The sequence below is a fragment of the Lithobates pipiens genome, unplaced genomic scaffold, assembly GCF_037356315.1.
Source record: "Lithobates pipiens isolate NorthernLeopardFrog02 unplaced genomic scaffold, aLitPip1_a1.2 Scaffold_19, whole genome shotgun sequence".
NCBI classification, from domain to species: domain Eukaryota; kingdom Metazoa; phylum Chordata; class Amphibia; order Anura; family Ranidae; genus Lithobates; species Lithobates pipiens.
In genome coordinates, this window is record NW_027507764.1 from 300,640,515 (window position 1) to 300,664,136 (window position 23,622).

The following is a 23,622-nucleotide window of genomic DNA, read 5'->3' on the forward strand; positions in this document are numbered from 1 at the left end:
GTTCTTATAAGGACTGGTAACTTGGTATAGGGTGCTACGGTACATAGGCTTGAGTGCGGTACAGTCTGCTGTTCTGTAAGGACCGCTATAGGTCCACAATAGATAGGGTTGACGTGCACCACTGCTGACCGCTCACCTATACTGCAGCAGTCCTTCAGCGGTATAGGGACTAAGAGTTTTGTCACAGGGTCATTTAAAAAATGACATGCAGAGGAAGAGGCAGGCCCTTCCGCAGGGGTGGTAGGGGTAGGGCAGGAGCAACAGGCTTGAGCCAAAGTGGGAAGTTGCAGAAGGTGCGTTCAATTACTTTAAAGGATGCACCAGACTTGGTTGAGTGGCTCGCTCAGCCTTACTCTTCTGCACCCTCCTCATCCTCTCGATCTGCACCCTCTTCTTCACTCTCTGCTATGTGCACCCCCAAAGACACTACCACCAACAACACGACCACCACCACCACCACCACATACCTTCCGCTTGAGTCACTGGAATTATTTTCCGATCCATATCAAGAGGACATTTCTGATGCGCAGCCACTCTTGGTATTGGATCAGGAAGAGGAGGTAGCAACAAGCGCTACTCAGCAGTCTGACGCCAGTACCCAGATCAGCCCAAGGAGGAGGTTGGTCCCCGGTGTTGCTGCCTACTCTACTTATAGCGGTGGGGAAGGTGACGTTGATGATGACGTGTCTAGTGATGTCACGTGGGTGCCCACAAGAGAGGAAGAGGAGGGGAGTTCAGAGGGAGATATGGACCAGCAGATAGGGAGGAGAAGCAGCAATGACTTACATTGCACAGCAGGGACAAAGCAGACTGCAAATGTATCAGGAGCGAGTCATCGACCATGTACGGTCACATCTGGCGCTCCCAGGACACCGGCACATGGCTCCGCAGTGTGGGCTTTTTTTAACGTGTCCGCTGCTGACAATAGCGTTGCCATCTGCAATCTTTGCAGTCAACGCGTTAGTCGCGGTAAGCCCAATACTCACCTAGGGACGACCGCCTTAAGAAGGCACATGAGCAGCCATCACCGAGCCCAGTGGGAGCAACGGAACACACAAAGCCACACTGCAGGCTCTCACCGTCCAGCCTCGTCTTCTACTTCTCCTTCTCCTCTCTCCTCACAATTGTCCTCCACTCCACCTTCCATCACGCCAAGCTCACATTTTTCTGCAAAAAGGCAGGCTTCCGTGGGCCTAATGTTTGAGCGTAAAAAAATGATGACGCCGGATAACCCTCTTGCCCAACGGTTGGCGGCTGGCTTGTCAGAACTCATAGCCCGCCAACTACTGCCATATAAACTGGTGGACTCGGAGGCCTTTCGCAAATTTGTGGCCATTGGAACACCACAATGGAAGGTCCCAGGAAGGAAGTATTTCTCAGAGAAGGGCATCCCAGAGCTATATGGCCATGTTCAGCGGCAAGTGAATGTATCTCTGGCACACAGTGTCGGTGCCAAGATACATCTGACCACAGACACGTGGTCTAGCAAACACGGGCAGGGAAGGTATATCAGTTTTACTGCCCACTGGGTGAACCTTCTGACGGCCGTCAAGCATGTAACCCGTGGCACCCGTGTAGATTTGGTTTTACCGCCACGGATTGCATGCAGGCCTGACTCTTCTTCTCCTCCTCCTACTCCATCCTCCTCCCTCTCCTCCTCAGCTGCCTCCTCCTTTTCCGCTGCTAGCGTCTCTTCCACTGCACCGCCCAAGCTCCCCAGAACCTATTCCACATGCCAGGTGAGACGTTGCCATGCCGTGCTGCGTCTGTTGTGCCTGGAAGCAAAGAGCCACACTGGCCCGGCACTCCTTTCAGCTTTGCGTTCACAGGCAGATGAGTGGCTAACACCGCTCAATTTGACAGTTGGTAAAGTGGTGTGTGACAACGGTGCCAATCTGCTTAGCGCATTGAAACAGGGCAAAATCACGCACGTGCCGTGCATGGCACACGTCTTAAACTTGGTCGTGCAGCGATTCCTTGTCAAATACCCTGGGGTCCAGGACATCTTGCGGCAGGCAAGGAAAATCTCGGCCCATTTCAGAAGATCTTACACGGCCATGGCTCGCCTTGCTGACATTCAGCGGCGACACCATCTGCCGGTCAGACGTCTTATTTGCGATTGCCCGACGCGATGGAACTCAACCTTCTATATGCTTGATAGGCTGCTCCAGCAGAAACGTGCAGTTAACGTCTACCTGTATGAACTCTGCGAAAGAAACGGTTCTGGGGAGCTGGGTTTTTTTTCACCGCGCCAGTGGCTGCTCATGCGCGACACATGCAGACTTCTGCGGCCATTTGAGGAGATCACCAAACTGGTCAGTCGCAGCCATGGCGCCATCAGTGACATGGTACCTTATGCCTTCTTTCTGGAGCGTGCATTGCGTCGTGTCATTGATCAGGCTGTGGAGGAGCAGGAGCGGGAAGATGAGGAAGTCGCAATGCTGGATGAATTCCCAGGGGGGGCTACTCTATCTGAGACAAGTCAACAACAGGAGTCTGATGAGGAGTCAGAGGAGGATGGTGCCGGGGCGGATGAGCAGGAGCAAGAAGAGCATGCTTTAAACCTTTCTGGGATCCCTGTTGTGCGAGGATGGGGAGAGGAGAATGAAGAGGACGACATTATCCTGGATGATGAGCAGGAGCCAGGCCACCACACCGCTTCCACTTTAGTGCAAATGGGGGCCTTCATGCTCCAGTGTTTTAATAGGGACCCCCGTATAAAAAGCATGAGGGTCAAGGACCAGTACTGGGTGGCAACGTACTTAGACCCCCGGTACAAACACAAAATGGCGGAAATGTTACCGCCGTCGCAGAGGGCTGTCAGAATGCAGCACTTCCAGGCCTTGCTTCGAGAAATGCTGCATTCTGCTTTTGCGTGCGCTGGCAGAGGAGCAATTCCCACTCCCAGAGAAGGATTTGCGGGTACCAATCCAACAGCGCCTGCAAGAAGAGGCCGGTTTGAAGATGTGTTGGTGACTTCGGATATGAGGTCATTCTTTCAGCCGACCCATCGACAGGTGTCATCCGGATCCAGCATCAGGGAACGCCTAGACCGTCAGGTGTCCGACTACATTGGGTTAACGGCCGATGTGGACGCTCTGAGGAGTGATGAACCCCTAGACTACTGGGTGGGCAGGCTTGACCTCTGGCCAGAGCTTGCCCAATTTGCAATCGAACTGTTGGCTTGCCCCTCATCCAGTGTCCTGTCCGAAAGGACGTTCAGCGCAGCAGGGGGGATTGTGACCGATAAGCGTACTCGCCTAGCTCACCACAGTGTTAACTACCTCACATTTCTAAAAATGAATGAGGCATGGATCTCGGAGGAATTCAACACATGTGATCAGTAGACCATGTATATGTCTATAAACAATTTTTGGAATCAAGCACACAGACCTTCTTAATTCATTTGGCTCACTTCCCTGACCCAAAAAAGCACACCGTACTATATGCCCCTACCCTCCTCTTTGAAGAGGTTGAGCGGTGTCATATTTCTACTGGGGCTGCTTATTATGAGGGGTTCCCACCATCCCTGTGCTGTGCTGACTTCCTCCTGGGTGTTCTTATTATGAGGGGCTCCCACCATCCCTGTGCTGTGCTGACTTCCTCCTGGGGGTTCTTATTATGAGGGGATCACACCATCCCTGTGCTGTGCTGACTTCCTCCTGGGGCTGCTTACGGTGCTGCTGTCAGCGCTGTATGTCACGGAGCTGCTGTCAGCGCTGTATGTCACGGAGCTGCTGTCAGCGCTGTATGTCACGGAGCTGCTGTCAGCGCTGTATGTCACGGAGCTGCTGTCAGCGCTGTATGTCACGGAGCTGCTGTCAGCGCTGTATGTCACGGAGCTGCTGTCAGCGCTGTATGTCACGGAGCTGCTGTCAGCGCTGTATGTCACGGAGCTGCTGTCAGCGCTGTATGTCACGGAGCTGCTGTCAGCGCTGTATGTCACGGAGCTGCTGTCAGCGCTGTATGTCACGGTGCTGCTGTCAGCGCTGTATGTCACGGAGCTGCTGTCAGCGCTGTATGTCACGGAGCTGCTGTCAGTGCTGTATGTCACGGAGCTGCTGTCAGCGCTGTATGTCACGGAGCTGCTGTCAGCGCTGTATGTCACGGAGCTGCTGTCAGCGCTGTATGTCACGGTGCTGCTGTCAGCGCTGTATGTCACGGAGCTGCTGTCAGCGCTGTATGTCACGGAGCTGCTGTCAGCGCTGTATGTCACGGAGCTGCTGTCAGCGCTGTATGTCACGGAGCTGCTGTCAGCGCTGTATGTCACGGAGCTGCTGTCAGCGCTGTATGTCACGGTGCTGATGTCAGTGCTCTGTATTACGGTGCTGCTGTCAGTGCTCTGTATCTCCTGCACCCTCTTGTTTGCCTACCCTGGTCCCTGACCTTCCCTCTCCTCCATTGCCTTCATTAGCTCCATAGTCCTGAATTGTCAGAACAATTTCCCAAATAAAAAAAAAATGCTTGTAGTTATCGATCCCAAATTCACCTCATACATGTATTATGCTATTGTCCAGGTGGTGGGACTACGTGCTACCCCCTAATAATTACCCCGTGGCCGCAAATTCGACCTAAAGGTTTGCGAAATTCGCCTCCCATTGAAGTCAATGGAGCCCGCGGCGAACGGTCGTTTTCGCGAACGTTTGTGTCCGTTCGCGTTTCGCGTTCGCGAAACGTCCCGTCGGAAGTTCGTCCATCACTACTAAAGTTACGAAAATTCTCGTACGACAGAATAAAAAATTGGAAGTGATGTAATGCGTTATAGTGTATTTGCATTGTATTTTCAGATGACAACTGTACTGAAAAAATGAATATCATACAATCTGGTATCATACGAGAACAATTTTCATGCTTTCGATTATCTGATTATCGTACGATTGCTTCAAAAGCATTTTTTTTTTGTCGGGTGATTTTCAGATTGTGTGTACGGGCCATTACTCTTTATGACTCTGCATAGCTAAAGGGGTGCAGATCATTATTACAGCACTGAGTTTGCTCAGGTGCTGATAATGAAGGTAGACCATCCTACCCCTTGGTCATTTTGAGAAAGCACATGGTCAAATTCTTGACAGAAAATTGTCAACCAGACAGCGCCTGGATCCAATCAGGCACTGTTTGTATAGCGTCAGGATACAATAGTCCTAGCAGGAGATTTCATCCATCTTTGCTGTTTAGAGCTGAATAAAAAGACTTTACATGCGGCGCATATCTGCCGCTAGCGGGCGCTTTTACCCCCCGCTAGCGGACGAGAAAGGGTTAAAACCTCCCGCAATAGCGGCGTTTTGCCGTCGGTATAGCCGCGCTGCCCCATTCATTTCAATGGGGAGCAGCGGTGGAGGAGCGGTAAACACATCGCTCCTTCACCGCTCCAAAGAAACTGCTGGCAGGACTTTTCCTGACATCCTGCCAGCGCACCGCTCTGGTGTGAAAGCCCTCGAGGCTTTCACACTGGAATGAATGGTGCAGCAGTTTGAGGGCGGATTGCAGGCGCTATTTCTAACGCTATAGCGCCTGCAAAACGCCCTCGGTGTGAAAGAGCTTTAAAGATTGGTCTATGAGGTGTAGTGTCACATGCTGCACCTGTGATTAATAAATGGAAAGTGCACATATAAACTGGTAATATGACAGATTAGGTAATTGTAGATGCAATGCACTGAAATTTATTATGTATGCCATCCTATTCTGGCCATTTCTGCTTGATCGGAAAGCTACACTCAAGCAAACAAGGTTCATTTTATTTTTATTTATTTTTTGGATAGGACTTCTGTATCATAGACAATAGAAGCAATCAAAATTCTGCAAAACTTACTGAAATTGACATATGAGAAAAGAACTGTGTAGATATTTGTTCGCTTTGCTATTTCCTTTATCATGCTGCTGTAGGGCTTGATTTTGTTTGTTTTGTTTATTATGTAACAAAAAGAAGGCTGTTCAAGAAAATCAAAGAGAAAAAATCAAAGAAGCAAAATGCAAAAATACATTTGCAAATGGATTTTGAATGTATAAAAAAAAACTGGATCCAAGACCTAAAGAAAGTCAAATATTTTTTTGGTCAAATGGGCCTGAATACTGAGACACTGAGAATAACTTAAGCCCAAAAGAAGGGAATGCCAGATGGTTCAACCAAACATGGAGGAGATGGTCCCAGATGTCTTACATATATGTCTTAAAGGGTAACTCCTCTTTTGTGGGAAAAAATTGCAAAAAAAAAATAATAATAATACACTGTATGCAATTGCAACATAAGTTATATTCTAATTGGATGCTATTAAACATGACCTTTCCTTTTCAATCTGCAGCACTGTTTTTTTCTGTAAAATGCAATATGGCTACCTGGAGGTGTTCTGTACACAGAATGTGTACAGAAGGCCCCCCTGATATGTAATTTCCTGCTTGTGTGATTGGCTTACTGATTTTCCCAGAAGCCTGCATACAATTTTCCTTATTAGAGCTTTGCAGGTGCAGCAGCTGGTTCATAATTATGAAGCCACTCCCTCTTTCTCAAAATGACCAAGGGGTACGAGGAACCACTCCCATTAGACTCGCTCAGCACATGGGCACATAGGGATTTCTTCAGAATCACAAAAGATGGGAATCTGCAACAAAGTTTATTAGAATCCTTGTATTGTACATTGATCGCCTAGAGGGGAATGTTTTTTTTTTTTTTATCAACAAAAGTGGAGTTACTCTTTAGGTTGAAAGCCAGACCTTTGGAGGTATGGAACAACCAGGAAGGATTTGTACACATCTTTTTGACAATAAAACATTCTTTGGGACCTATTTATACCAAATTGTCACCAAAAGGACTCCCTTTTCGTGCGACAAAATGTTTCATCATTTGGCCAGCAATTTCTCTTGATATATACACCTGCAAATCTGAAATTGAGATGTTATCAGGAGAAAAGGCCTGTGAAATGTGCAGTTCTAATTGACTTTTTTGTAAAATCTAGGGTCAAAAATTGTGAAAAACATGATGTCAGTCTCCTGCAGTGCTGTCAAAAGAATGATTCTTTCTCTAATGGCCCGTGTTACCTAGTTTTTATCAATACCGATTTTTTTTACTAGTAAAAGAGCAGAGAAAATTGTTCTATTTTATCTGAATAATAAAATTGATTGCTGCTTGAAAAATAATGGCAAAATAAGCTCTATGCATAGCTCAATAAGTGCAAAATTCAAGGAACAAAAATGGAAAATGACTGGTTCTATTAATAGGCCCATTAGAGGCTTCAGCTCTCTATTGCCAAATCTGTCCCAATCTTCCAAGTCTATCTCAATTCAATTCAATTCTACAGCACTTCTCCCAGGCCCTCGCTTAGGAAAATTAAGCTCACAATTCCCATAAGCCATGGAGAAATATATGATGGCACTCTAACCTGATCTGAACAGTAAAGTCGACTTGCTAATTTTTTTTTTTGCTGATTTGTTAATAGCAAACCAGATAGAGCAAACTGGAAAATCACAAGGGTAAACCTGGCATCCAGGAATGTCTAACTTTGCTGTAATACATATAAGGACTGCTTTCCCCTTAGTTTAGGGAGTTCCCAGGCTGTCAGCCAGTGACTGCACTACATTCATAATAAATTGTAATTGTATTGCATTGGGTCCAGTATAAGCTTTTGTTTCAGCAAGTGTTTTAGTCCTAATGAAGGGGGGGGGGGGGGGGGGGGGGGTTCGGAGGCCCCGAAACATGTTGGTTTTATCTTCTGATTTTTTTTTTCAAAAATAAAAACTTTAACCTGATGAACCCTAACGTGTGCCACACTCATCCTTTGCGTAATTCTGATATGCCCACTAACACTCAGATGACCATTTAGAGCCAGGATCCGGGATCTCTGAATCTCCACAGAAAGAGATTGTAGGATGCAGGAGAGCAATTGAAATTGAAATACAATGACATGACAGCTGAAGAAGGTGCATTTTATTAAAACAGGATGAGGAGATGTAAGATGAATGTGCAGGGAGGGTAACACCTTCTTTAATTAGGATGAAAGTTACAGTAAAGACCTGTTACTATTGTAGAAAAAATGTTGCTGAATTTATTTTATTTATTTCAGGTACTTATATCGTGCTGTAAAGTTACGCAGCGCTTTACATATACATTGTACAGTCACATCAATCCCTAAAGGCTTGCAACCTAGGTTCCCTAACACACATATACTAGAGCCAATTTAGACAGGATCCAATCAACAATTTACCAGCATGTCTTTGGAGTGTGAGAGGAAACCAGAGTACCCAGAGGAATCCCACACAGGCACAGGGAGAACATGCAAACTCCAGGCAGATGGTGTTGTGGTCAGGATTTGAACCAGTGACCCTTTTTGCTGCTATGTAAAAGTGCTAACCACTACACCACTGCGCTGCCCAAATGCCTGCGTATGTAATATTTTCTGGGCGAATGTTGATCAAATTTTGGTTTCTAAATAGGATGAGTGTAGCCTAAAGAATTTTGGGTGAATTTTTGGTATAGTCTGCTATAAATATTCCCCGAAGAGACTTTTGAAAAAAAGATCTCCTCTCTCTTTCTTGAGCCAATTCCCCCACTATAAAATATAACACCATGTGCTTAAAAAGGAAAGTTCTTATTTCTGCTTTGCATTATCATTAATGTATAATTAAAACAGAAAATGCGAAAAGGAGAGTGAGGCTACTTTGTAATGATAATGCCAGGTAGGTGAGGTTTTTAATTCAATAGCTAGTTAATGCCAAGAATTCTTTTGTGCGATTGGCAGGAATTTGGAGATTAATAGTGCACCCAAGAACAGACCTGAGGAGTGGGAATTCCTTTAAAGCAGGGCTCGACAAAGCCCAGGCACCAGGTCGCCAATGTGACCAGAAATCGCAACCTGGCGCCTAAGCTGCCACCAGCCCACTCACTATTGATGCCCCAGACATGCAGCAGCATTAACACTGACTTCCGTCCTCCTCCCTCCTCCACACTCAGTGGCGCCACGCTAAGTAGGTTAAACTGACAAGCAACGGAGAGAGGAGGATCTGTCAATTTCAGCTTGATGTCGGGGTGGGCGGGACCCAGCCGGAGTAGGCAGAACCGGCCGGGGTGGGCCGGACCCACCAGCTATCAAACACCAGCCAATGGGATCTGGGCGGGCCGCTACGTTTATGTGGCCCCGCCCCTTTTCTTAAGCAGCCCAATAGTTGGCTGGTGTTTGATAGCTGCTGAGTCCCGCCCACCGGCCGGGTCCCGTCCACCCCGACATCAAGCTCAAATCTGACAGATCAGCCTCTGTTACTTGTCAGTTTCACACCCCGGCCGGGTCCCGCCCATTCCGACATTAAGCTCAATTCTGACAGCTCCTCCTCTGTTACATTTCAGTAACAGAGTGCTCCGTGTGAAACCTGCCAGCGCCAACCAGTGCCATCTGCCAGTGCCAACCATTGCCACCACCAATCAGTGCCACCGCCAATCAGTGTCATCTGCCACCGCCAATCAGTGCCACCTGCCAGTGTCAGTGCCACCTGCCACCACCAATCAATACCACCTGCAACCACCAACCAGTGCCACCGCCAATCAGTACCACCTACCAGTGCCACCTGCCACTGCCAATCAGTGCCACCTGCCACTGCCAACCAGTGCCACCTGCCAGTGCAACCGTCAGTCAGTGCCACCTGCCAGTGCCACCTGCCACCGCCAACCAGTGCCACCTGCCATCGCCAACCAGTGCCACCTGCCACCGCTAATCAGTGCCACCTGTCACCGCTAATCAGTGCCACCTGCCACCACCTACCAGTGCCACCTGCCACCACCTACCAGTGCCACCTGCCAGTACCACCGCCAATCAGTGCCAACTAGTGCCACCGCCAACCAGTGCCACCTGCCAACACCAACCAGTGCCACCACCAATCAGTGCCATCTGCCAGTGACAACTAGTGGCACCGCCAACCAGGGCCACCTGCCATCACCAACCAGGGCCACCTGCCACCACCTACCAGTGCCACCTGCCAGTACCACCGCCAATCAGTGCCAACTAGTGCCACCGCCAGCCAGTGCCACCTGCCAACACCAACCAGTGCCACCACCAATCATTGCCATCTGCCAGTGACAACTAGTGGCACCGCCAACCAGGGCCACCTGCCATCACCAACCAGGACCACCTGCCACTTCCAAACCAGTGCCACCTGCCAATCAGTGCCATGTGCCACCTGCCAGTGCCAATAGTGCCACCTGCCAGTTCCAAACCAGTGTCACCTGCCAATGCCAAACAGTGTCACCTGCCAATGCCATCTGGCAGTTCCACGTGCCTGCCAGTGGCAACCAGTGCCACCTGCCAGTGCCAGCCAGTGCCACCCGCCACCCCAATCAGTGCCACCTGCCAGTGCCATTGCCAATCGGTGCCACCTGCCACCACCTACCAGTGCCACCTGCCAGTGCCACCACCAATCAGTGCCACCTGCCAGTCCCACCGCCTGTGCCAACTAGTGCCACCGCCAACCAGTGCCACCTGCCAACACCAACTAGTGCCACCGCCAATCAGTGCCACCTGCCAGTGACAACTAGTGCCACCACCAACCAGGGCCACTTGCCACTTCCAAACCAGTGCCACCTGCCTATCAGTGCTACGTACCAGTGCCAGTAGTGCCACCTGCCAGTTCTAAACCAGTGTCACCTGACAATGCCAATCAGTGTCATCTGCCAGTGCCATCTGGCAGTTCCACATGCCACCTGCCAGTGCCACCTGCCACCACCTACCAGTGCCACCTGCCAGTACCACCGCCAATCAGTGCCAACTAGTGCCACCGCCAACCAGTGCCACCTGCCAACACCAACCAGTGCCACCACCAATCAGTGCCATCTGCCAGTGACAACTAGTGGCACCGCCAACCAGGGCCACCTGCCATCACCAACCAGGGCCACCTGCCACCACCTACCAGTGCCACCTGCCAGTACCACCGCCAATCAGTGCCAACTAGTGCCACCGCCAGCCAGTGCCACCTGCCAACACCAACCAGTGCCACCACCAATCATTGCCATCTGCCAGTGACAACTAGTGGCACCGCCAACCAGGGCCACCTGCCATCACCAACCAGGACCACCTGCCACTTCCAAACCAGTGCCACCTGCCAATCAGTGCCATGTGCCACCTGCCAGTGCCAATAGTGCCACCTGCCAGTTCCAAACCAGTGTCACCTGCCAATGCCAAACAGTGTCACCTGCCAATGCCATCTGGCAGTTCCACGTGCCTGCCAGTGGCAACCAGTGCCACCTGCCAGTGCCAGCCAGTGCCACCCGCCACCCCCAATCAGTGCCACCTGCCAGTGCCATTGCCAATCGGTGCCACCTGCCACCACCTACCAGTGCCACCTGCCAGTGCCACCACCAATCAGTGCCACCTGCCAGTCCCACCGCCTGTGCCAACTAGTGCCACCGCCAACCAGTGCCACCTGCCAACACCAACTAGTGCCACCGCCAATCAGTGCCACCTGCCAGTGACAACTAGTGCCACCACCAACCAGGGCCACTTGCCACTTCCAAACCAGTGCCACCTGCCTATCAGTGCTACGTACCAGTGCCAGTAGTGCCACCTGCCAGTTCTAAACCAGTGTCACCTGACAATGCCAATCAGTGTCATCTGCCAGTGCCATCTGGCAGTTCCACATGCCACCTGCCAGTGCCACCTGTTGCCAGCCTTACTCTTTTCTGGTCAGCCCATAACCCTGATGTAACAGCGTTTCATTGGAGTTATTGACTGGGTGCTCCATTGTGAGTTAGGGATAGGGGGTGAAAATGAGTGGCCTTACCGCGGGAGCTGACAATCCATACCACTCTAAAAAAAATAAAAAAATAAACTGGCTCCTAACTTTTTTAACTGGCTCCTAAATTCAAAGCAAATTTGTCAACCCCTGCTTTAAAGGGTTTGTAAAGGTAAGTGTTTTTTCACCTTCACCCCCCCAGTCCCCCCATTTTACTGAACTCGCCCCCGACGTCCTCTTCACCACTCAGCTGAATTGCTGGATTGAAAGCAGCGCAGTCATTGGCTCGCGTTGCTGTCAATCACATCAATGACGCGGCGTGCTGGGGGTGGGGCCGTGTGATACAGCGAGCGGCTATAGCCACCGGCTGTATCACGGGAGCGCGCCTGCAAGTGCTTCTTACCATACGAGGGAGCTCGCATGAACGCGAGAAGTACTTGCGGGAGGAAGCAGAGACAGCTGCCGAGGGACCCCAGAAGAGCAGGTTGGGGGCCACTCTGTGCAAAACGAGCTGCACAGTAGAGGTAAGTATAACATGTTTGTTATTTAAAAAAAATAATAACTTTACAATCCCTTTAACTTTTAAATAAATTCTGTATGCTGCTTGGTTTTTGATGAGTAATAAGCCAGTTCTTTTTTAGTCTTTAGCTCTGAGTCATAATAGATAAATACCTGTTTGAAATTGCAAATATGAACTGCCGCTGTTTGGTAAAATGATTTCTGTTTTTGTGTTTCAGTGGCAGCGCATTACAGTTACATTGGTGGAAAAGGTTCAGATGATTGCTGTCATACTTGGCTCTTTATTCTTAGTATCTAGTGTGACATGGTTATTGTGGTCCGCATTTAGCCCTTATGCCGTATGGCAAAGAAGAGACATCCTTTTCCAGATCTGCTATGGAATGTATGGTTTTATGGATCTAGTGTGTATAGGTAAGTTTTATCAAGTATTTTACAGAATGGTGCATTTAAAATAAATCTCCCAAAATTTGTTGAGGGTATGATGGAATGATAAAACATATTCCAGCCATTCTTAATCTAACTGATGAGATTGTTTTTCTATCCTGCAAAAGCTCTGCCGACCCATTTTATCACAGGACTTCCTCAGGGCAATCGTGATGAAACGTGTCGGGAAGAGCTTTTCAGTGACATCATCGCGTTGGACGGAACACGGAAGTGTGGTACTTATTATTAGCTGAATACTGGCTACTATACTGTGGGGCTCAAAAGAAGTAGTGCAATTATAGTTTCCTCTTTTTGTTGTCATTTTCTTCATATCCTGGAGGAACCAAGGAGTGAGCTAATGACATTACGTTTCATAAGTGGGTCATACATTTTAGATGAAAGCTGAGGCGATGTAGGGACTTGCACAGGAGGGACTTGCAGGGAGTGTGCACTATAAGAGACATTGTCGATCGTGTGAGAGCCTGTAGTGTATATGAGCACTTTTATGTGATAGATTTCAGTGTTGTGGGAAAATTGTGTGATATTGTGGTAAAGGGACCACAGCGCCACACCCTTTTTTCGGTTTTTAAAATCTTCTACACATGTGAGTCAAATTTTAATTTAGAAATAGCAGTGCAGAGGGGTGCCTTAATATTTTAAATAAGGTGGTAAAGTTCCCTCTCTCCTGGCAATAAAAATATTCATCAGTAAACATTCACACAGCAGTAGATATTCAGGAAAACTCCAGATTTGTGTTCTCTCAATGGCACAATCTTTTCCTATTTGTAATTCACTTAATCTAATATCTCTTAAAAATTCCATTAAGTACGTTATTTAATCAATTATAAAACATTGCTATTGCTATAGATTACAAATGTACAAAACACATAAATTACAAATCACATTTACTTCATTATAGAAACATATTAATTAGAACAAAGCCTTGAAAGACAATGTGTGACATTTATTGACATTTTCACAGCGAAGCGTACATCATTAAATCTCTTAGATTATCATTAGTAATTACAACGCTGGTCAGAAATCATGGGAAGGGCATGAGTCACTGCAGGCCATTTAAATATAATTTTACAGTTAATACAGAATGAGTCAATAAGCAGCCACAGCCAAAGGAAATAACAACATAATGGCAAAAGAGGGGTCCCTCATATTGTGAGAAACAGCAATGAATGACATTTTCAGAGTATCACAAATGCATCTATGTAAACATGTTATATTAATTAAAAATATATACAGGATTGCCAGCAAGTCATTTTAGGACAACATCATTTAGATTACCAGTTAAGACCATTGCATTTAAAAGAACTTTTGAAAACAGTAGCTACCCAGAAGGAGAGCAGGCTAGAGAACTGACCGGGGTGTGTTCTCCTGCCTAGTGTGGTCAGTTTTTTAAAATAGAAAATCAGAGGGACTGTCAGGAACACCAAGGAGTTCACACAAAGGAAGCAATACAAAGAGAACAGGATACTTTCTCATACAAATACACAGGTAGGCACATATGAGGAATATCAAATGTCGAACTAACAAACACTTTGAGGAGTAGGATACTAAGCACAAAGACAAACTAAGCTTCTGGCTGGGAATCTTAGTTGCCTTTGTTGTTGCAGTGAAATCTTCTTTTTTTTTTTATTCTGATTGCAAGACCAACTGCTATGCTGGCTGACAAGGTGAACAGTGTAAAGCCTTGTAGTGCCCACAGTTCAGCCAATGAATGTCCTTGCTACATGTGGGTTCAGCTGCGACAGCCCTATGCTGGATCGGGACAGCCTGTGATTTATCTCACTAGGGATACATGACAAAGTGACTTGTTGCTCTGTCACAGTGTCCCTACAGTCTTTGAAGCTTTGCTCTGATGGATGTGCGCCCCCCCCATGCTGTATTTATTACCAAGCTTCCTGGATAGAGAATTGGAGGATCTGGATACGCTTTTTTTTTTAAGGTTTTGCAGTCGTACCCATTTGAGGAATCCTATTTTAAAAAAAGTGGGCTGTCCCCGCTGATGATCTGGATGTTCTGACTTAATAGAGCACTGAGGATTCCAGTAGAGGATGCACCACTGTTTAAGAATCCTATAGATAATCCCTCGGAAAGCAACCAGCTGAATTTTGATCAGTGTGTGGCTCCTCCTATTTAACGGATCGTTAGATCGACTTCTGTTGAATGAACACGCTGGAAAACTTTTGTTGATCAGTGGCTGCAGCCAGTTAGCCAACCGGGAGTGAAAGGGGGCAGGGACGAACCATAGCCCTGTGTCTAAATTGACACACGGAAGTGCAGCTTGGCTCGGGTGCCTCCGTAGAAATCTGCTTGCTGTGGGGGCACTCAACAGGAGGGATGGGCCAGGATCACAGAAGAGGGAGCCGAGAGGAGGAGGATCTGGGCTGCTCTGTGCAAATCCACTGCATAGAGTAGGTAAGTATAAAATTGTTGTTATTTTTTTAGAAAAAAAACAACAGACTTTACAATCACTTTAGAGCAGGTTTCCACCCATTTAAAAGTCAGTAGCTCCAAAAAGTGTAGCTGCTGACTTTTAATAAACAGCCACTCACTTGTACCACGGTCCAGCGAAGCAGCCGCCCAATGCCTCACTTCTCTCTCCCTCCTCTCCGTGGTGCCAGCATTGTAACTGTGGGAGATGTGGCTTCACAATCGGGCGCATTGTGAATGGCGAAGCAATCTTCTACAATCTGTGACGTGACCCAAAAGATTGCAGGGAGGGAGGGGGGAGAGGTGAACTTCCTTCCAGCACCAGCGGAGAAAGTGGGAGCTTTCCCATCCTAGGCTATAGTACATCAGTGCAGAAAATCAATATGTATAAACATAAAAAATAAAACATATCTAGGCTCTGTGAACAAGCAGATTTTCTTTAAAGTGGACGTATACCGTTTTAAAAAGGTACACACGCTGCCTGATATTCTGCTTGTTCTTACCTTTATTGGACAGACCCTGTGTAATCAGGTGTCACTTTGTCACTGGGGCCTAACTTTCCCTGACTTAATTGCTAAGCTCTGCCAACTACCAGTTCCCTTGGCCCATAAGAAAGTCAAATAGTTATAAGTCATATCATGGTCTAGACAGAAAGGCAGAAACAATAGAAATATAAGGAAACATGGTCTCTCTGGAATTCCAATTAGTTAAGGGATGGAGCTGGGTGTGTGACTTTAGTTGTTATACCTTGGGGGGAGGCGAGCAAAGAGGGGGTTCAGGGAGAGAGAGGAGGAAAATTATTAAATGGAGTTGTAAACCTATGTGTTTTTTCACCTTAATGCATCCTATGCATTAAGGTGAAAAAACACCTGGCAGTGACCGGCCCCCCAGCCCCCCCGTTTTACTTACCTGAGCCAGGGACCTGACGGGGATGCACTGTCTCTCTGCCCGGGGTTCTCGGCTCTTGATTGGATAGATTGATAGCAATGCAGCCACTGGCTCCCACTGATGTCAATCAAATCAAATGACACAGAGGGCAGGGCCAAGTCATACATTTGGCAGCTATGGACGCCAAATGCTGGACTCCAGAGCGCGCCCGCAAGGCAACCCCCTCAGGAGAGAGCTTCTCCTAGGGGGTTATCTGATGTGGGGAGGAGCTGCAAGAGCTGCTGGCATTGACCGAGAGAATGTAATTTTATTTAGATTGAGCAGGCAAGCGATTCAGTTAGCTGAAGTGTGTATATATATATATATATATATATATATATATATATATATATATATATATCCATTCCTGGTGTATGTTTTCAAATATACTTTTAGGCAGGCAGGCAGGTGATTCAATGATCTGCAGTGCATTACATATATATACAGTCTCTTACATATATATTTCTACTGCATTCTAGTCTAGTCAAGCCTATATCTGACTGCAGGCCATTCCTGGTGTTCGTTTTCAAATACACTTTCAGGCAGGCAGGCAGGCAGGTAGGCAGGTGATTCAGTGATGTGCAGTGCATAAAATATATATACAGTCTCTTACATACATATATCCACTGCATTTCATTCTAGCCAAGCATATATCTGATTGCAGGCCATTCCTGGTGTATGTTTTCAAATACACTTCAGGCAGGCAGGTGATTCAGTGATCTGCAGTGCATAAAATATATACAGTCTCATATATATATATATATATATATATATATATATATATATATATATATATATATCCACTGCATTCTAGTCTAGCCAAGCCTATATCTGTCTACAGGCCATTCCTGGTGCACTTTTTCTAGTAAACTTCAGGTGGTGTTTTGCTAATAGAATTTTACAGCATGTCTGGAAGGCCACCAAGGAGAGGCAGACTCTCGCAGGCCGCTAAAAGAGGGCAAGCAGGCTCTGTGTCAACAGCCAACAGTGCTGGTCGTGGGGCACGCTTGTCCTTTTTTGCAGCAGCTGGCTGTGTTGATCCACAACATGCAGAGGAGTTGGTAGAGTGGATAACTACGCCGTCCTCATCCTCCTCATCCTCTGTCGCTCAGAGTAGGTTGCCTGCCAATGCAGCTGCCAAAGAGGCCTATTCCATCGACTCAATGTCATCAGTCACTCCTTCCCTAGCCCCACCATCATGCACGGAGGAGTCCCCCAAACTGTTCGACCACAGTGTCAGGTACATGCTGCAGGAGGATGTGCAGCGTTTTGAAGGCTCCGATGATGGTACCCAGGTTGAGGAAGGCAGTAACGTGAGCCCAGAGAGAGGGGGTGCCCAAGAAGGACAAGAATCTGGCAGTCATGTTCCCCCAGGTGCAGCATACTGCCAGGTTTGCTCCAGTGATTAGAATGGAGAGGATGATGAGGTCACTGACTCTACATGGGTGCCTGATAGAAGAGAGGAGGAGGCATATCTCTAACGAGGCAGGGTGCCCTCGAGGGGCCAGCTTAAGGGCAGCCATCCGACTGCATCACACCACAGAGCTCCGCATGTGCAGGTCGCTGCTGGCTCCCTGCACATTTTGAAAAGTTCTTTGGTGTGAGCCTTTTTTGATACGCGTGCACCGTTACTGTTTGCAACATATGTCTGAAGCGTATCAAGCGTGGCCAGAACAGCAGCCACTTGGGCAACACATGCTTGACCAGACATATATCGACCTCCCATGCAGTCCGTTGGCAACAGTACTTAAAAGACCCACACCAAGAAACAAGGCGGACCTCCCCTTGCTCCTCATCAGCTGGGATCTCCAACCCCACTATACCTTCAGTGCTCTGAGAAACCAGCGCTTAGAGGAGTGAAGGTGTAGAATTAGGTTTGCCACGTACTTGCGGGCAATCTGCTATCGCTACACCAACATCCTATTGTAGCAGGCAAATTTCCCTACCCCAGTTGCTAAACCATAGAAAGAAATTCGGTCCCAGCCATCCACATGCTCAGCGGCTGAATGCTAGATTGGATAAATTACTAGCACTCCAACTGCTGCTTTTTCAGCTGGTAGACTCTGCCCCCTTTTGGGCGGTACCCAAATGCCATTTCTTTTCATGGAAGGCCATTCCGGCTCTCTACCAGCCTGTGGAAGGTAATGTCTTGGCCTCGTTGGACAGGGCGACCAGGGGTAATGTGCATATTACCACTGACTCATGGTCCAGCAGGCATAGACAATGATGTTACCTTTCTTTCACGGCGCAATGGGTAGCTCTGCTGGCAGCTGGGAAGGATGCAGGACAGGGTGCAGTATTGTTGGAGCTTGTTCCACCACCACGCCTCCAAAATTCTAGTAGTGGTGATTCTGCCACACCTCTCTCTTCCACCCCCTCCTCTTCCTCCTCTATGGCCTCTTCCTCTGCAGATTTCTCCTCAGAACCAGCGGTGCTCCGTAGGCATTCAAGGGTCTACGCAAGAACTCAGGCAAAAAGATGCCATGTGGTGCTTGAGTTGGTCTGCTTAGGGGACAGGAGCCACACTGGGGCAGAGATTCTGTCAGCTCTGCAGGGGCAAACTCAGAGATGGTTGATGCCACGCCAGCTTCAGCCAGGAATAGTGGTTTGCGACAATGGTACCAACCTCCTCTCCGCCCTCCAACAGGGACACTTGACCCATGTTCCCTGTTGGCTCACATCCTTAATTTGATGGTACAGCAGATCTTGCGCAGGTACCCAGGCTTATAGGATCTCCTGAGGCATTTCCGATGGTCATATAATGCTACTGCTCAGCTGGCTGACCTTCAAAAGGAATGCAGCCTACCCAAGAACCACCTCATTTGTGACATGCCCACCAGGTGGATCTCAACGTTGACAATGCTGCAGCAGCTACACACACAGCAGAGGGCCATCAATGAGTACCTGTGTGAGTATGGCACCAGGACAGGGTCAGGGGAGCTTGGCTTTTTTTAACCACGCCAGTGGCTACTGATCAAGGATGCATGCACTGTCCTGTCACCATTTGAGGAGGCCACGAGGATGGTGAGCAGTGACAGTGCATGCATCAGTGATACTGTCCCTCTTGTCTTCCTGTTGGAGAACAGGCTTTGTGGAATAATGGACAGTTCACTTGAAGCAGAACAGAGGGGGGAAGAGGAGGACTTCCTTACCTCTCAAGGCCCCCTTTATCCAGACAGTATTCCTGTGGGGCCGCCGATCACACAGGAGGAGGAGGAGAATGAGGATTGTGTAAGAATGGAGGTGGAGCCTAGTACTCAGCATCAGCAGCAGTCTTCAAGGGATCGTTCTCAGTCCCCAGAAACCCATGGACTTGTACGTGGCTGGGAGGAGGTGGCTGTCAATCATGTCATCCTTAGTGACCAAGTGGACTACGGATCGAATGCCTCAGCAAACCTTCGCTGCATGGCCTTCCTGATCCTGTAAAGCCTGCGAAAGGACCCTCAGATTTGTGGTATCAAGGAAAGCCAAAGCTGGCTGGCAACCCTTGTTGATCCACGTTACAAAGGTAAGGTTGCGGAACTTATCCAGCCTCCACAGAGAGAGGAGAGGATGAAACAAGGAGGTCTTGCAGAAAAGTTTTGTGCAATGTGTTTCCAGAGCCTGGGAGGTTACAATTTCCTGGTCCTCCTGGACAACGTGTTGCTGAGGCTTCGGTCAGTCACAGAAGGAGCGGTGGAGAAGGTGGCCATCTGACCAATGCGTTCAGACAATTCTTTAGTCCTCAGCCCCAAGGTCTGATCGGTTCCAGCAACCATTGCCAGCGTCTGATTTACATGGTGCAGGAATACCTAGGGGCAAGATTAAACTTGGAGACCTTTCCAACCGAAAATCCACTGGGTTACTGGGTGTTGAGGATGGATCAATGGCCAGAGCTTGCATAATATGCAATTGAGCTACTGGCCTATCCTGCATCCAGCGTTCTTTCTGGACGCACATTCAGTGCTGCTGGAAGCTTTGTAACCAATCACAGAGTGTGCCTATCCACAGACTCAGTTGATTGGCTCACCTTCATAAAAATGAATCAGCCTTGGATCACCAGCTAACCAAGCACCTAATGCTGATGTAACCGATTATTTTTTTTTTATGAATGTGAGATCCCTTGAAGACTGCCTATGCTGAGTGACTATCCTATTATGCTGAGTGACTATCCTATTCCTCCTCAATGTTCATGTTGATAGCTTCTAAGAACATTTTTGTTTAAGGGCTCCACCACCAGTGCCTAAGGCCCAATTTTTCTGCCTCTGTTTAACAGGGGCTTTTAATTACAATTTTTGCGGTAATATTTCACAGCAGGGCTCATTCCTGCGCTCAGCTAGAGTATCTATGAGGGCTTACAGTGTTGTGGCACCACCACCAAATTTTCACCAATTTTTTCTTCCCCTGTTTAACAGTGGCATGTAATTACAATTCTTGATATAATATTTCACAGCAGGGCCGGTTCCTGCGCCCACCAAAAGTAACTGTGAGGGCTTACAGTGTTGTGGCACGACCAGCCCACCACCACCAAAGGCCCAATTTTTCTCCCCCTGTTTAACAAGGGCAGGTAATTACAATTCTTGATATAATATTTCATAGCAGGGCAGGCTGCAGGGTAGGCCGTATAGTATATACAGGCGGTCCCCTAGTTTAAAAAATCTGACTTACAAACGACTTCTACTTACAAATGGAGGAAGACAACAGGAAGTGAGAGGAAATCTACCCCTAGGAAGCGATATTCTCTCCTTTAAGAGTTAATATGGGAAAAAGGTGTCTCCACTGATGCTTTATCACCAATCCTTGTTCCCCTAATAACCCAAAATTTTCAAAATCCATTTGTCATTGGGACAGAAAGTGAGGTGAAATCTTCTGAACAGGGGCCCAGACAGCAAAGCAAATGTTACAGGGGTGATAACACTTCCCCATGTTATCAAAAAAGCTTAAAAATAGATTTCTTGGCTGAAGCTACACTTACAAAATGTACCTGTTCCAAATTACAGATGCCTATATACTTCTGTTCACTGCTGGCCTGGGGGCCCCACACTTTTTCTTTTTTTTTATTTGGGTGCAAGATTCCTCTTAATATCCATACAAGACCCAAGGGGTCTGGTAATAGGGGGGGTATCCATGCCATTTTTCTCAATAATTTTTATCCATATTCCCGGGACCTGACATTACATTACAGCTGCAAGCAGTTTTAAATGACTTTTATTCCTTTAAAAATGTCATTTTGTGCAGGGACTGTTCTAAACACAGGAAATGCACCACTTTACAGGCATACTATAGACATCCCCCAGGTACGCTATTTAACCACTTACAGACCGGACCATTTTGCTGGTCAAAGACCAGACCACTTTTTGGGATTCGGCACTGTGTCGCTTTAACTGACAATTGTGCGGTTGGGCGACGTGGCTCCCAAACAAAATTGACATCCTTTTTTTCTCACAAATAGAGCTTTTTTTTGGTGGTATTTGATCACCCCTGCGGTTTTTATTTTTTGCGCTATAAACAAAAATAGAGCGACAATTTTGAAAAAAACGCATTATTTTTTACTTTTTGTTATAATAAATATCCCCCAAAAATATATAAAAAAACATTTTTTTCCCTCAGTTTAGGCCGATATGTATTCTTCTACATATTTTTGGTAAAAAAAATCGCGTTAAGCGATTATTGATTGGTTTGCGCAAAATTTATAGTGGGATAGTTTTATGGCATTTTTATTAATAATTTTTTATTATTTTTTTTTTACTAGTAATGGCGGCGATCAGCGATTTTTATTGTGACTGCGATATTGTGGCGGACACATCGGACATTTTTGACACATTTTTGGGACCATTGTCATTTATACAGTAATCATCGCTATATAAATGCACTGATTCCTGTGTAAATGACACTGGCAGTGAAGGGGTTAACCAGTGGGTGGCAGTGTAGGGGTTAAGTGTTCCTAGGGGTGTGTTACTAACTGTGGGGGGGTTGGGCTTTCATTTAGTGAACACTGATCTCTGCTCCAATCACATGGAGCAGAGATCAGCGTCACTAGTTGCTAGGCAGAATGGAGAAATGCTGTTTACACGACATTTCCTCCATTCAGCCGTCCCGTGAGACGATCGTGGGTATGCCTGTGGCGATTGAGTTCGCGACCGGACTCACAGGGGTCCCGACCGGCATGCAAGCGCGCCGCCGGCGGCACGCTCGCGATAGCAGGGCGGCATTGAAGATTGGACGTACCTGTATGCCAATATGCCTGTCCGTGCCATTCTGCCGACGTACATCGGCGTGCGCTGGTCGGGAACCGGTTAAAAGAATATTTCACTTTTATTTTTTCACTTTAAGCATTATTAAAATCACAAAAAAAGGCAGTTTTTAAAACTTTTTTTTTTTTTGCATTGATACATGTCCCCTGGGGCAGGACCAAGGTCCCCAAACACTTTTTAGAACAATAACCTTAGCCTTTAAACTTTCGATTTTTCACGTTCAGGTCCCATAGACTTTAACAGTGTTCGAATGTTTGCGCACACTTTTGGTCCGTTTGCATGTTCTGCCACTAACCTATTTTTGCCTTTTGTGCAAGATATTGATCCTGTGATCTTCTATCAACAGCCGGCTGGGTGACAGGCTGGATAATATAGATCCTTATAGTCTCCCCAGGCTGGCCATCAAGTGTGTGCAGGCCCTAGCTTCACCTTGGGTTGGCCACGGCATGCCCCTCAGGCTCCAGGGGCACACATACAGTGGTGTGAAAAAGTGTTTGCCCCCTTCCTCATTTCCTGTTCCTTTGCATGTTTGTCACACTTAAGTGTTTCAGAACATCAAACCAATTTAAACAATAGTCAAGAACAACACAAGTAAACACAAAATGCAATTTGTAAATGAAGGTGTTTTATTATTAAAGGTGAAAAAAAATCCAAACCATCATGGCCCTGTGTGAAAAAGTGATTGCCCCCTAAACCTAATAACTGGTTGGGCCACCCTTAGCAGCAACAACTGCAACCAAGCGTTTGCGATAACGTGCAATGAGGCTTTTACAGCTGGAGGAATTTTGGCCCACTCATCTTTGCAGAATTGTCCTAATTCAGTTACATTAGAGGGTTTTCGAGCATGAACAGCCTTTTTAAGGTCATACCACAACATCTCAATAGGATTCAGGTCAGGACTTTGGCTAGGCCACTCCAAAGTCTTCATTTTGTTTTTCTTCAGCCATTCGGTGGTGGACTTGCTGGTGTGTTTAGGATCATTGTCCTGCTGCAGAACCCAAGTTCGTTTCAGCTTGAGTACACGAACAGATGGTCGGACATTCTCCTTCAGGATCTCTTGGTAGACAGCAGAATTCATAGTTCCTTTTATCACGGCAAGTCTTCCAGGTCCTGAAGCAGCAAAACAGCCCCAGACCATCACACTACCACCACCATATTTTACTGTTGGTATAATGTTCTTTTTATGAAATGCAGTGTTCCTTCTACGCCAGATATACTTGGACACACACCTTCCAAAGAGTTCCACTTTTGTCTCATCGGTCCACAGAATGTTGTCCCAAAAGTCTTGGGCATCATCAAGATGTGTTGTGGAGAAATTGAGACGAGCTTTGATGTTCTTTTTGCTCAGCAGTGGTTTTCTCCTTGGAAC

The 23,622-nt window shown here is 47.2% G+C and overlaps 1 protein-coding gene across 1 annotated transcript in view; it reads left to right on the forward strand.

Moving 5' to 3' along the window:
- The window catches only part of MARCHF11 (membrane associated ring-CH-type finger 11), a 183,151-nt gene that overhangs the window by 144,351 nt on the left and 15,178 nt on the right, over positions 1-23,622 (forward strand). The window contains exon 3 of the mRNA XM_077493945.1: positions 12,444-12,636. Coding sequence (XP_077350071.1) covers positions 12,444-12,636 — 193 coding nt within the window. The remainder of the gene's footprint in view (positions 1-12,443; positions 12,637-23,622) is intronic.